General features: G+C 38.6%; 1 protein-coding gene across 3 annotated transcripts; it reads right to left on the reverse strand.

Annotated features, from left to right (window-relative positions):
* Positions 1 to 236: 236 nt before the first annotated feature.
* Positions 237 to 15,315, reverse strand: Smp_084140.1 (putative chromatin regulatory protein sir2; the record flags this gene model as incomplete). Of its 3 annotated transcripts, XM_018789849.1 has the most annotated exons (11): positions 237 to 329; positions 2,401 to 2,550; positions 8,142 to 8,282; positions 13,312 to 13,367; positions 13,401 to 13,460; positions 13,504 to 13,627; positions 13,667 to 13,735; positions 13,771 to 13,827; positions 13,874 to 13,980; positions 14,985 to 15,056; positions 15,089 to 15,173. In XM_018789849.1, 11 exons carry the CDS (start codon positions 15,171 to 15,173, stop codon positions 237 to 239), a joined length of 1,014 nt encoding a protein of 337 aa, XP_018655253.1. The 3 variants fall into 3 exon arrangements, with proteins under 3 accessions (XP_018655253.1, XP_018655252.1, XP_018655251.1); XM_018789850.1 differs by having other exon boundaries at positions 13,312 to 13,460; positions 15,089 to 15,315; XM_018789851.1 differs by lacking the exons at positions 14,985 to 15,056; positions 15,089 to 15,173 and having other exon boundaries at positions 13,874 to 14,865.
* Between the last annotated feature and the right edge of the window lie 308 nt (positions 15,316 to 15,623).

A 15,623-nucleotide genomic window follows, 5' to 3' on the forward strand; every position in this document is an offset into this window, starting at 1 on the left:
GATAAAAATCAAACATGAATTTTACAATCTATTATTTCATAAAAAGAAGCAAGATGGAAATTTGTTTGAATGGAACTTATTCACAGTCTAAAATAATTCAAGATAAATAATTTGAAAAATTCCATAGATACTCCATTTAAAATAAATTCAGAAAAAATAAAAGACAAGAAGACCAGTAAAATCACATTAGATATTGATAATCACTTCAGTCTATCAGAATGAATAGAACAATTCAATCATTGCCCATTAGTTTTGTCTTGGGATTTCTTTGCTAAAAACTCTTCATTTAAGCGAGAGTCCGTTTCCTTTTTTAATCTCAAAAGATCATCCTAAAACAAAGCGAAAGAATTTAACCGGTGGTAATGTGTGAGTTCATACGTAATTATAGTTACGCAGATTAAATAATAAAGTGCCATAAAATAAAAAACCTGTAACCATCAAACTAATGAATGGTGAAAAATAAAACAATTTATAGATATTAATGGTGTTGGTAAATTATTTGTAACGAAGACTCAGCAACACAATAACAAGACAGCTAAATTATTCCAATATGTCCCAGCCCCGCTAACCAGAGGGAAAATATATTCCACAAGCACAAAAAACAACAACAATCACAACTCAAGCGCATATATATATATATATATATATATATATATATATATATATATATAAGCATAAAAATGTCCTTCGGAAAAGTCACAAAATAACATTAAAAGAGACAACGAACCGACGACATTTAGGGTTCTTCCAAGTAAGAAAAACAATCTGAAGGTGAAAATGGGCGCTTTTGACGCGAAAACAAGAAATTCTGAAATAAAATTGCAAAAATAAGACGTTTACCAAGTGAGTTTTGGGAATCTAGCATCCCCAAGTGTTCGAACATGAAACTTAGTGGCTTTAAGTCGAATGCCTTAACCACTAAGTCAGTGACTCCACTGCCATACATGCTTCTCTTAGATTACATCTAATATACAAAAATCTGTTTGAATGTATATTAAATAATAGTGGCATAGTTTTTGCTTTTGGATGCAATCAGTGACAGTTTCACCCAATCTACTTTCGACCACTTAAATATATGATAAATTGTACAGTTAACTATATTGTGAATAAACAGATTTCTGAAAGACGACGAAGATTTCCGAAACTTATTTATATAGTTCCTTTAGAACGTTTCTAAAATGAACATAATTGGTCACTGGTTTGTTTCAAAAGATGTTTACATTACCAAGTGATATTGAAACATGTGTATTTAATTATTACTTCCCCTAGAAACTTTTGTATCATTGGTTGAACTTTGAAATGTTGTTTGTACTTGAATTACCACTGTTTAAATAAATAGGGTCTACACATGTATGTTTTTCTTGTGGTTAAATGGATACGAAATTCAGGACTCCTTGGTACACTTGTAGTGGCTTGTAGTATTTCAAAGCCCATATAGGTTATTCTAGCTTATGGACAAACCAATTTCTCCATTTTTCTCAAGCCACATTTTGACCCTGTCATTCATTCGCTTACTAACCCTGACTGTTTTCATATGATCGTCTGTATGTTAATTACTCAACCTATTCATTACGTGTCTATAACTTATTCCTGTCTGAATATAAATATTGAGTCACACTCGATTGAAATCAAGTTGACTCACTCACCTCCGCTGAGCGTCACTTCATTTCGTTTCGTTTCGCTTTCTTCACTTCGTCCCCCTGATTGTCTGGTGGGACCAATGAGTGTACGAAATATACGAATTCAAAATGCAATCTCGTATTCGGTTTATTTTATTCCATTATCCTCTAACGCGAACTAAATCGATAGAAATATACGAGAGTTGATGGCATGTATAATTTGATAACAATCAGCATACAATTTAACTGGAGTCAGACAGAATTGGGAAGTATCATCTTTGTAAAGAGTCGGCTAGAATTCGTGCAGCTAAATTCTTCACTGGTCATTTAACTGAATCGTAATACACCCTTTTTATTACGAACAAAAAGTATGACAACTTATATAATTCACATTACTATATCTTGTGAATTCATTTCCACAATTTCCCAACGTTTTATGCTGTTGAGTTGTGTGGTGACTTTAATTGATATGATTCTGAGAGGTTTGAATGGCAATCAACTTGAATCAAGATGAGAAGAATTAGTACGATACACGATAAATAGAAAAAATTTGAAACACCTAGAGCGGTTTAAGGTGGAATGGAAACATTGAAGCCTAATGACAGTCTATTCCAATAAACGTCAGTTATGAAAAATTTAAATTTATACGTTACTTACAATAATGGAAGACAAGGACATAGATTACAATAAACACAAAACAACCTTCAATTCACACCAATGTGTCACATAACAATGGAACATATGTAAATATCTTATACACAAAATGGATTGATGCGCTTACCTTCCAGCCAAGAAGTTCTGATATTTTGACTACACCATCATCAGCATTACCCGACCAAAATATATCACGTTTATTATCAGACCTGCCCCATTTCATATAATTCTGTTTAAAACCAGCCACCATAAACCGCATAATGAATGAAGATAAACCCTCAATAAAAATGATGTAAAACAATGCACAGGGAAATAAATTAAACATAACTGATTAAATAATAATTACATTTTCTGTGGTGTCTAAATTAGTAGAAATCTATATTTTTAAAGTTTCGCGAATTAGTGTAAGTCATTTTTTTTAGAGTAAATAAATCAATAGCAGGAATTAATTCACAATTTTAAATAGTATGAAGGAAACAAAGCAAAATATTTTTAGTGCAATGAAAATCATAATAGGTTGGAATATGACAATGTCATGTTATGGTTTGGTCAAAGTGACTCAGTCTGAGGCATCATTATTTTTACTTGTGTCTACGATAGTGATTGTGAAAAATGTATAATTTGTAATAAGTAGTGTAGAATGTGTAGAAAATGAATAGATTCAAATGTGATGGTTTAAAAAAACAGTTTAAGTCGGATAAATATTCAGGCCTACATTACTATTGAGAGAAGAGGATTTCAGCACGATACAAAACGGTTCGGCAACTCACCTCTCTATGTAGTTGGGAAACATTTTTTGAATTATTTTGAGATACTTAGTATTAATTCGGTGATTATTGAATACAGAATGTATTGCTATTATTAATTTGATTTGTAGATCTTACAACTCTACAGGGTTATCAAGACCTTTTGTGTAGCTCAAACGTCTTTTAGCACGAGTTTATATTTCAAAAGAACACTCTCCAATGTAGAACAGACCACAATTAACTGAAACTAATTGGTAGATATTATTTAGCGTGGCTGTAAAAAGGATCTTATCCTTAACTCTAACTAAAACGTTCCGCAGCATGGTGTTTGTTTTATAGAAAGCTTTAGTTTCGTATGTTTTCAAGATCAGTTGTAGTTATTCTGTCGTGCCTTGACGGTAAGGTAAAATCACAGTACCAATCTAAGATCTTTCACTGGAATTATTTTCATAGATGGGTAGCTCTATTCTAATGTCTTTAATAATATTCGTGGAAAAATTGTTAGTAGGATGTTTATTACATTACTCCTCATTGTCTTACAGTGTCTTATTCTGGCGTAATGATTTTGGAAGCTCTTTTGAAAAGATTCAGGGTCAAAGTAATTTTTGCAAAGAATGGTAGTACTGAGTCGAAGTCAATGTACCGACTTGAATGTGTCAGTTTCCACTATATGGTTACATTCAGACTTCTATTGGTATTCCTATTAACTAAACAGTCTAAGGAAGGTAGTTTACTATATTCATCTTCCTTTTCGAAAGTAAGTTTGATGTTTTTCGAAAAAAATATTTATCAAACAACAAATAAAACAATGAATTAAACGTGTTTATTATCTTAAAGGAATTTGTAAGGGGTATTTTTAATAATGGCAAATGTTTCACCTACATATATGCCAGGTGAGTGATCTGATGGTACTGGCAAAAATAAGCGACCCGATATGGGACATAAATTAGCTATATTAGATATCGGCGATCCCACAACTTCTCCATTCATTTGTTGTTATAAAGTCCCTTTGAGGGAAAACAGCGTTGAAATGAAGTATAGTTTGAGAGATTTTATGATTGAACTAATGCTTAATGGTCATCTGCTACATAGTATTATCATCCCCTAGTAAACTATGAATAAAATCCAAACATATATGATTTGGAATACTAAAGTATAAAGATGCATTAGGGCTTTAGGATACAACTTAGACATTAGGATAAAGTTTATGTGGTGAATTCCACTATGGGTATAATATAGGATATCATGTTTGTGAATTTTCGGTAGCCTATTAAGTAAGTATTTGTGCGAGACAATAAAATGTGATAAATATCTCATAAAACAGTGTTAAGGTTAATAATATTAACGGAGCGTGTCACTACTTGCTAGTTATCGCATAAAAATTAGTGACAAAGACAGAGACATTACTGAAGGTTGACTCTACATATCCCAATACTTTATCAGTTACTATTTATTAACTCCTATAGAAACATACAACATACTCAGAAAATAGCCACTTAGTAGCTTGACTGAAACCAGAAGCTGACGAGCATTCAACTTGGATATCAATTTTTACAAAATAGAGATAAGTTAGGTAGTGTGAAGCTATCACAGTCCTCGCACTAATAACTGTGAAGGTAAACCTTCGAAAGACAATATTTTTGTAGACCCCTATCTACCTCAACATACAATTTTGGGTATAGCAGTCACTGGATGAGGAAAGTGGGGAATACTTGCGCTGTCATCTATTATAACCTATATACGAAAAGGCCTTCAGACGATTAGTCGAATTATGTTAAGGACTCCGCCCATGACATAGTGACAGATTCGTGGAACTCAGTTCAATACAACTACTTTTCATTTTACGGAGCTATATTATGAACAAACTACCCCTCATGCAACCATACTTACGTATGCCTGTTACTCCTCGAGGAGGAGCATAGGTCGCCCACCAGCACTTTCTATCCAACACTGTCTTGGGCAATCCTTTCCAGTTGTTGTTCATCCTTTTCATATCTGCTTCAATTTCTCAGCGTAATGTGTTCTTTGGCCTTCCTCTTTCCGCTCCCTTCCGGATTCCAATTTAGGGCTTGACTCGTGATGCAGTTCGGTGATTTCCTCAATGTATGTCCTATCCACTTCCAACGTCTTTTCCTAATTTCCTCTTCAGCTGGAAGCTGGTTTGTCCTCTCCCATAAAATGCTGTTGCTGATAGTATCCGGTCAGTGAATGTTGGATATTTTGCATAAACAACTGTTTATAAATATTTGTACCTTCTTGACGATGGATGTCGTAGCTCTCCACGTTTCAACTCCGTACAGTAACAATATCTTGGCGTTCGTATTGAAGATTCTCACTTTGATATTGGTTGACAGTTGTTTTGAGTCCCATATGTTCTTCAATTGTAGGAATGTTGTCCTTGCTTTGCCAATCCTCGCCTTCACATCTGCATCAGATCCACCGCGTTCATCAATGATGCTTCTCAATTACGTGAAAGTTTCCACATCTTCCAGAGTTTCTACATCAATTGTGACTGCGTTAGTGTTCTCCGTGTTGTATTTGAGAATCTTGCTTTTTTCTCTGTGTATGTTGAGGCTGCTGCTACAGTGGTTACTTATGTCTGTATTTGTTCGTGTGTATGTGATAGAAGGGCTAGATCATCTGCTAAGCTCAAATCGTCTAATTGATTCTGAGATGTTCATTGTATTCCGTGCTTCCCTTAGATGTAGAGGTCTTCATAATCCAGTCGATCACCAGAAGAAAGAGGAAGGGGGAGAGTAGACAGCCTTGTCTGACTCCGGTCCTTACTGGAAATGCATCTGTCAACTGTCCTCCATGCACCACTTTGCACTGTAGTCCGTCGTATGAGTCCTGGATAATGTTGACAATCTTCTTAAGAACTCCATGGTGTCGAAGAGGTTTCCATGGTGTTCACCTGTCCACGCCTTCTCACAGCAAATGGAGTTGATGTATAGTGACGAGTCCCACTTAACTGATTGTTCCACGATTACCGTAGTGTTGCAATTTGGTCTGTGCACGACCGATCCTTACGGAATCCAGCCTGTTAATCTCAAAGTTGAGAGTCTACAGAACCTTTTATTTAATTCAACAACACTCTTTTGGAAACTTTTCCTACTGAGTCCTTCATCCGGTTCAGCAACACTGTTGAAAACCTTTCCTGGTAATGACAACAGGTTGATGCCTCAGTAGTCTTCATATTTGCTCATATCTCCTTACTTTGGAATCTTGATGAAGTATCCTTCTTTCCAGCCTGTCGGTGGCACTTGTTCTTCCTTCCAAATCTTGAATAGAAGGTGAAGCATCTTTGTAGTTACTTTAATGTCTGACTTCAGTGCTTCAGCTGGTATATTGTCAGGTCCTTTTGTTTTCCCATTCTTGATTTTTTTCGGTCCTTGGTGGAGTGACATCTATAGGAAGGTTTGTGTGTCAACTTTTATGCTTCTCTTCACTTGACTGTTCGCTTCTATGTAATTAGCTTGTGCCTTGATTTTCTATGTTATTGTTTGGTTGTTGTTAATTTCTGTCTTCTTGTTCTTCCCTTCTTAAATCTTGTCCAGGGTCCCCATGGAGATGCATTACTTATGGTGACGCATTTTGCGACCCAGAACCTCCTGACAAGTTTGACTTAATGCTTCTTTGATCCCTTTCCAGTTGTCCCCCATCGTAGTTTCTTGTTCTTTCAGCAGATCCTGTAAACCTGGGAACCTGTTGTTCAGAGTTACCTTGAATTGGTTGTTTGTGAGTATCTCGAAGGAAGGCTGTATTGAACCTTTGTAATGCTGTTTCCCCAGTTGTCCAGTGTTTCTTTAGCTTCATTTTCATCTTGGCCACAACCAGGTGGTGATCTGAAGCTATGTCAGCTCCTCTCCTGGTTCTCACACACCTTCCATTGTCCTTCGGAACTTTTTGTTGATACAAATACGATTTATCTGGTCTATTCAGCAATTTCTCAAAGTATTCTACCTATCTTTTCCTCTGTTTTTGAATCTCGGTGGTATGATCCGACGAGATCCATGTAGCTTTGTGTATGCGTTTGTGGGGGAATATTGTGCCACGTATAACCAATTTGTTGAATGTACGTAGGTTTGCAAATCTCTCCCCATTTTCATTTATCTCTCCCAGTCCATGTCATCCAATTATATCTTCATATCCTGTGTTGTCCACTCCGACTTCATCGTCTAGATCTCCCATCAGGATGGTGAGGTCCGTTCTTAGGCACTTCGCTATGATTGACTGCAGCCTTTCACAGAACTGATCTTTAATATTGCCGTTGCTATCATTGGAGAGGTAAGCATAACATTAGATAACATTGATTGTGATCTCCTGCTTTCTTGTTTTCAGTGATGCTTTGATGATTCTGGATCCGTGAGATTCCCATCCTACCAGTGCATTTCGTGCTTCTCTGGACAGCATTAGAGCAAATCATTGAGTGTGTGGAGCATTTTCCTCATCGTGACCGGAGTACAGAAGCATCTCTCCCGTATCTGGTCTTTGCTGTCCAGTTTGTGTCCAATGGATTTCGCTGATTCCAAGTACTGCCAAAGTTGTATCTTCTCATTTCCGTTGCTATTTGACTGGTCTTCCCGGTTTCCCACACTGTCCGGACGTTTCACGTACCTATAAAGAGTGTTGCTCTGGTTGTTGGAAGGGACATTGGCCCCGTGACTTCCGAAGAATCTTGGCTTCCATCATGAGGCGTCATATTTCTGCCTTCAACTCCCAGGGTAGAGTTTAAATGATTTACTTTGTTTAATCTGGTTGGCGATTTTTTCCTACGGGATGTGGTTGCCAACCCCATGTACAACCCTCCTCCTTTACAAGGGCTTGAGACCGGCAGCAACTCTAGAAGAGCTACAGGCGGAGTTTCATGCAGCCATGGTGCCGGAAAATTGTGTACGAATAAGTCAGTATAGTTAACTTTGAATGCAACAGGTAACTACAAAACTGATTAACCGTGTTTAAACTCAGACACTTTAAAAATGGTAACCTCGATCAACATTAGTTTAGATCTAGGTGTCATCGAGTTATTTACTGTGATCAGTTTTCAGATGATACTAAATAATCAGATAATAATACAAATAACAAATAAATGATAGTCATTTACAGACTGAAACAAACTTACAGACTCAGTAGATCCATCATTATATTCTCGATTGATGTAGAGTCGCGGGACATCATTACCAACACGATGAATCATAGCACAGAATGGTAATACAGTTAACGAAGTGCCCATTATGATGAGTAAATCACAATTATTGAGATCCTTAATTTAGTAAGAATTGAATTATGAAGTCAGGTACTAAGTGAAAATCTATAATTGGCATTAACTGAGGTCAATTTTACATATATTACATAACCCATTGTACATAAGCATTAATTATAAATACAAGATGCTTCGAACTTAACAGTCACCAAACTTGACACAAAAAGAGATGAAAACAATACAAAAGGAAAGGTTACAAAATAGTTTGATGGATAGTTGGTACACTGGGCCAATCAGTTTAGGGTCGAACGATAGCTGAGAGATGTTGACAATTGCACACTAGATCGAGGTTCGACTTCATTATTTAAGATACGGATAAATTTTAGTGGTTGAAATCTAGCTCACTTAATCAGAGGACAAATGTCCCTGCATAAGTTTGTGTATATATCTGATTTGGTTAACTGAGAAAACTCCTTTTTCATTTCTCATCTTCAGACATGAAAGAAAGGTTGGGTTTGCAAAGACGTAACATCTATATCAGTATATAAATCAAACGACAGTCGAACACAATACTATTTGATGACAAACTCTCAACTCTACAAAGGAAATCAATCCAATAATCCCGATTTTTCTACATAAGCTTAAATCTACATCAAAAAACATCGCTAGCATGAATTTCACGCACCACAATTCTAAATGGTTGAGATGATTACGCAGAAACTTCCCAATCAAACCAATTTAGTATGATCCCCAATGATGTGGGATCAATTACCGGATCCTAAATCACTTATATGATGTTCATGCAAGTATTACATTTGAGTTCCAGTTCAAACGACATGAATATACTTTTTGAGTCGATTCTCATTACAAAACGACCCCTCAAAAGTCCGAAAATTCTGTTGAAAACTGAGAACAGCCGAACACGAGATGCAGAACCTCTGTATTACCAACATGGTGTTGCTACTGGATGTCAGCAATCCTTCGGAGACAACGATGATTAAACACAGAGAGTCATCTAACATCCTCAACTCCGAGAGGCCAGGTTTCACAAGCATAGAGCAAAACTGCTCTCACCGACGCGTTGTAGATCCGACCTTTTACAGCCAGACTAACGTCAAGAAGGCGCCTAGAATGGCATAAGCCCCTTTGGCTTTCACTATACGTGAATTGATGTCATTACTCACGTCACCACCACCACATATGTAGCTACCCAGATCTCAACCACTACTATCCACTCACTATCTAGGATGAGTGCACGATCAGGGTCCTGCCAGTCTTGTAGTACTTTGTACTTCAAAGATGCAAAGCACATACCATACCTGCGGACACTGATTGCCAACTGATTAAGTGCGGATTGCATGGCTTGGATATCGTCACACAGTAAGACAATACCATCCGTATAGTCAAGGTCGAAGCCTTTCTCGAAAGACTTTCTTATGATTCTCACGTCCTCCATCGTCCTTATGAACTTTGAATTGATGCATATATGATCGATTTGTTTTTGTAGTGTGATCCGGTTAAGTCCATGTGGCTTTGAGTATGCGTTTATGTGGGAGCCACACTGACTGGAACAATGGTTCCTCAAGGTCCTACCATGCCAGACAGGTCGTTTGAGGAGCGGTAAGACTAAAGGCAGCAAACCAAAGGTCCGAATGCGAAGTCGTACTGATGACTGTACAGAGGTGTGACGGCAGGAAAGTGTTTCCTTCAGATAATCAGCATAACAGCGATGCTGCCTTCCCACAAGGAAGGGTGGGGTTAGGAAAGGTCGACCCTAAAAATGCACACTTCGCCTTATCCCACGGATTTCCGTCTCCAGCAGTAAGGTCCTAACAAGTACGAAGCTAACACGAAAATTACTCACAAAAAGACCGAGTGTGACCGACCTCAAGCAGTTGTCCCTTGAGCACTACAGTCACGCTCTCAGATCACCAAGACCACCACTAATCCAATTTCCTTTCCATGTACCTCTTGAAGAACCCTTCCACGGTATGGGCGACCGGAAAGTGATAACCGTCCTCATACATTTAACAGCACTCAAAATCACTGTATTCATAATCAATCTCCTTCAATTCCTATTATTCCTCCTACCTCGACTTTGAACTCTAAACTCCCTCCTCAAGTGTCACCATGGTCAACGATTCTAGTGCGCGAAACACTGTCCCAGATCTATTGAAACCTCGCTCCAAACTACACATTGGAGTCTTCAAAGTACACACCCTGTGTCAAATCGGCCAGCAAGCCTCCTTGGCTAAAACCCTAGAATCTCGTGCAATTGATGTATGCTGTGTCTCCGAAACACACATACAGGATCCTAGTGTGGTCATTCACGTGACCTCACCTCACCGAAACGGAAAGCCGACAAGATACACCCTCCTTGTATCTGGTGTCCCGATGGCTAGTTCTGGTGGACTGGCAGGTATATGCTTAGCATTTAATACGAGAGCAGAACAAACACTATGAGAGTGGATCCTCGTTAACAGTCGCCTATGTTCTGTTCGGCTAAACGGCTCCGTAAGAACTCGGAAGGATAGGGACACACGTCGTCGCCTTTTTGTCGTTTCTACCCTCGCTCCCACTGACTGCAGCCCGGATGAAGTGAAAGATGACTTCTACAGAAAACTCTCTCAACTTCTTTAAAAAGCTAAGCGCTCAGACATAGTACTTGTATCGGGTGACTTTAGTGCCCAAGTAAGTAGCTTAAACCAAACAGAAAGACATTTAGGTGGGTATTTTAGTATTCCGGCTCAGCGAACAGATAATGGTGATCGTCTGTTGCAACTATGCTCAGACAATCGTTTATTTTTAGCAAACGCTAATTCTAAGCACAAGGAAAGACATCGTCTAACATGGCGACCCCCTGAACCAAACCAACGATGTACTCAAATAGACCATATTGCCATCAGTCATCGTTGCAGAGGCTCGATAGAAAACTGGAATACATGTCTAGACTCAAATCATGCTCTAATACGAGCACATATTTGCTTGCGCCTCACTGGACGCAGAAAAACCACACCAAGATGACCCATTAGGATTGAACTGAGTGACGTAAAAGCCAATTGAGGTCACACTTAGGTAGCTCTGAAAATGAGGCTGACCTAGCTGTTGCTTGGAAAGATACGAACAGCTACGGAAACAGCAGTGACATCTATTAGTGATTTAAACCAAAGGGTTACAAAAAACCAATGGATTTCTTGTAAGTCTATTGAACTGACTGATTCGCGTAAACTCATCCCATCAAGCTCTGAACAAGATGAAGAGCGAAAGCAAACCAGATCTAGGTTAGCCTGCGGAACGACCGTGAGCAGTGGTGGGCAACGAAAGCAAAAGAGATGGAAAAGGCAGCGGCTGTAGGTAACATCAGGCATTTTTTCAGACCAATAAAAGAAACTGGAATTAAGAAGTCAAGTGTAAGCGAGACTATCTCGGAAAAAGACGAAACTCTTATCTGCTCTCAGCCAAGACGTTTAGAATGATGGTCGAACGTGTCAACCACTTCACTTATCTTGAAAGTCTGATCAGCCCTAATGGGTTGTTGTCTGTCGAGATCTCTGCACGGATTCAGAAAACTCGTTTGGCTTTTGCCAACTTACGTCACTTATAGCGAAGGCGAGATAGCCGTCTATCAATTAAGAGAGGAGTATACTGCTCAGCAGATCGCTCCGTTCCACTTTACGGCTGCGAAACGTGACCATTAAGAGTAGAAGATACTAGTAATTTACAAGTATTTGATCACAGATGCCTTAGAAATATTGCTCGCATCTGTTGGGGTCACCGGGCAAGTAACAGTGAGGTTAGACGCAGGGTATTAGGGAGTGATGGTAAACGATCAGAGAGACGAAATGACACACAGTGGATATGGCAAGTGGTCCAACTCGATTTAATCAAGCGTGACTCGTGCTTATAGTCAAACAAAAATAAGTTACAGACACATGTTAAGTAATTAACACATACGATCCTATAAAAAACAGACGGGGTTAGTAAGTGAATAAACGACAGATTAAGAATATCGCTTGAGGTGAATGGATAGATTGGTCAGTCCAGAGGTTAAAATAATCTATATGGGCTTAACATAGTACCAACCCTCAGAGTTTGTTCTTCATTCAAAACCTGTTCATTATTATAATTCCGAACTATTTTTGAGAAACGAATATGCTATTCTTATTTTAAGCGTGGATCTCGACAAAAAGATCACTTGTAGTAGTAAGTCTTTCTGTTAAGCTTCTATTTTTATCTGATTATGGGAATAAAAGTTGGATATTCGGTTAACTAAGCAAAGATTTTGTAAGTCAGTTTATTATTATTATTTAAACACATAAATATTAGTACAAGGAAGCACCAGATACATATGCGCCTCACGAATCATATTCGATTTGTTTGAGGGCTGTGATACTGCCCAGGTGCCCAAACTGAAGCAGGTGGTTTTCTTAAGGGGCCACACCCGGAGCCTTTGACCGAAAGATCTGATCCACAAGGCAGTGGAGCATCTTGAGGAGATGCAGTCCCATGGTAGCCGTTGACCAATGACAGGTTCTTCCGCCATTCGTTCCATCAGGATACTGGAGCCCATGTGCACCATTGATTTGGAATCAAGGTTTTCCAACTCCCCTAGGTGGACTCGCCTTGTCCACCAACCCGGTTAAAGCGCCGGACATTCGCTTTTCGTCCTCTCAATTTTGTAAACAACACCCCCGCCACGAGAAGGCAGTGAGTAGGACTTCCCTGGCAGAGGCTATATATTCGCTGGCCATGTGAGAGCATTTCGAGAAGGAGCGGACTCTCCCCACTCTTGGCCGTACCAGGGCATTTGGGGGCAAAATCCGTGCTCCGGGAGTAATAGTTTCTCATGGAATGCTTGTATGGAAAAGGTAACTACTATGAATTTGGTGTTCATCTTGTTGTGCTGATGAGGTGTGGCAACTTGGACCGATGCATTTATGTGCCCCGTCCTATGTTGTAGCTGGCTGACTGACAATCATGTGGTTCGTTTAAACTAAATCTTTGGCAATGTGGGAATGTGATTATTTATCATTTGCCATATTTTACAACTGATTTCGAACAAGTAATCATATAAGTGTCAAGAACTCACCGACGAAAGGTTCTTAAAAAATTTCTTCGGCATGCTATCACCAAAAAGTACAACATCTGTAAATAACCTAATTGGAAGTAAGTAATTACCAGGTTTGACAACATTTCTGCATTTAAGACATTGAGGCACTCTTTTGGCTAAAATTTCATCTACAAGCAGAAAGAAATGTCACTCACTCTAATTAGTAAATACTTAGCATAAACTCGAAATCATGTTGTTTATTGCACTTAATACAGTGTCCTGTGTGAAACGTCCCGTGAGCTTCAACCAACTTTTCCTCTGGTAAGCCGGATAAGCGTTCCAAACTATCAACATTCTATGAGAATAAAAAGCGGATGATAATGTTTTTCATTACCTGTGTATAATGCCTAAGAAGTAAGTCTTTGTCATGAAGTAACCTGATAAAACAATGAGCCAACGTAGGCTAAATTTTAATATTATGTAATGCGTAGCACGTGCCTTTGCTTCTGGTCGATACAAACGCCTTGCAATCTCAAAGAAAGGTCTGGGATCGCGCTGGAAAAGAAAAAAGCAAGCTTACTGACATTGGAAATATACCTACTCGGAAGTAATCAATCGTGAATATTGCGTTAGGAGTGGGCAAGTTAAAATCTTCCAGGTTGTCATATATGCCAGAAGATGGGCTTCGGAAATCAGGTATCCCAGCAGCTTTATTTTTTGAAAGCAAAAAACACATGAGTTATAAGATTATGCTCATAGGATTTCGATGGTAAAACAATTAACCGTTGGGGGGAGAATTGAGGATGATATCAAGCGGAGTCTAAGTTAAGAAAGGTGTGTATATGAATGACTAGTAATTTGTGATTAAGGTACCTGTACATACATTTTTAGCCGAGAACACTTTTGTTATATACTCGATCATCGTTCGAATTGGAATTAATAGCTTTAACCATAAATCTCATCCCAGCATTATTCACTCAACAGTTTCACTTGTCTGAGGAACTTATCAAGGTCTTTCACTGTAGCATACCTACATACGATCCACGGATATCATAGTGAAGCAACTCCAAAAACTTGTCAATGTTAGAAAAAGGTTCCTAAATCGTAATGCATTAGGTAGAGGAACTCATCCATAATAGTTGGTCTCTGGAACCATGATAAGGTCATAAGAACCCTCTCAGCCAGGACCACATAGCTTCATTATTATTTGTGTGTACTACGATTGTGTAAGTTTATCATTTTTATTATGGATATGTCCCTACAATACTCATACTACTGCACAGCCGAAGCTTCAGTAACATCTGCGATTATTGCAGCCAATGTTACTGGTGCTTTTATCATACAGTTGGTGGCAATTATTATTATACGCCTTAGTCTCAATCTGGATCGAGCGATAAAGGTTCCTATTCTAGCAAACGTCTTCCTTCAACATATATTACATCGAAGGACAATATCACGGTAGTTTGCACAAGGTCTACAAGTCACTTAATACTTGTAACGACAAATACAGAAACTTCTTAGCAGTTTGATTTGTTGTAGCCGTTTAATTGTCAAGTCTTCTCTTAAATTCTCTGTGAACTGACCGTACTTAAGCATCAGGTACTGAAATAGGCGCCATGACCTTGAAATCCCTCAAACGCTTCTGATTGGCTCTTCCATGAATTATAGTCTCGCCCAACTCTTAATACAGCAAACACCACACAAAATATTACCTGTTGACACGCCAGCACCCACCATGGTTATTATTTTGTTGACTTGACCATCCTGAATTAATTGTGCCACACCTAGGAGAAGATGCAAAAATAGATTAGCTTACCCTCTATATTGAGAGACTTAAGTTCCGGTCGGGGCGTATTATCTCCAAACAGTGCTTTCTTAATCCCCAAAAAGTCGAAAGACATGACAAAGCCAATGTAACAAGTGTAATCAGCAGTCACAAAAAGGCGGAGAAGACCTGAAACCACAACAAGCAATGTTAGTCGAGAACTTGACACCAAGAGAGAACACGGAGTAGATGCCACACGTCTCTTATTTTCCTAATTTAAATTCGCGGGGGCAGTCCATAGGGCAAATCCAGTTTATAAAATAGTGTTATGAGTTACCCTGTAAGCTCAATGTATGTAGGGCTTGCTCTTCTTCCTCCAAATAGTCTATGCATGATTATCCTGCGCGCTACGAAAGGCGCGCTTTTCAAACGGGAAGTTTAGTCCTAACGTGATTTGCATTTCTCAAACTTTTGCTGTGTTCTTACACAACAACAGTACCATTTCCGATCCAAAGAATCTATTCTGAGCTATACGTTCGGTAGATTATTTTTTTTGAGTTTCACTCAAGTTAATAGTTAACTGTGG

This window comes from Schistosoma mansoni, chromosome W, assembly GCF_000237925.1.
Source record: "Schistosoma mansoni strain Puerto Rico chromosome W, complete genome".
Lineage (NCBI taxonomy): Eukaryota > Metazoa > Platyhelminthes > Trematoda > Strigeidida > Schistosomatidae > Schistosoma > Schistosoma mansoni.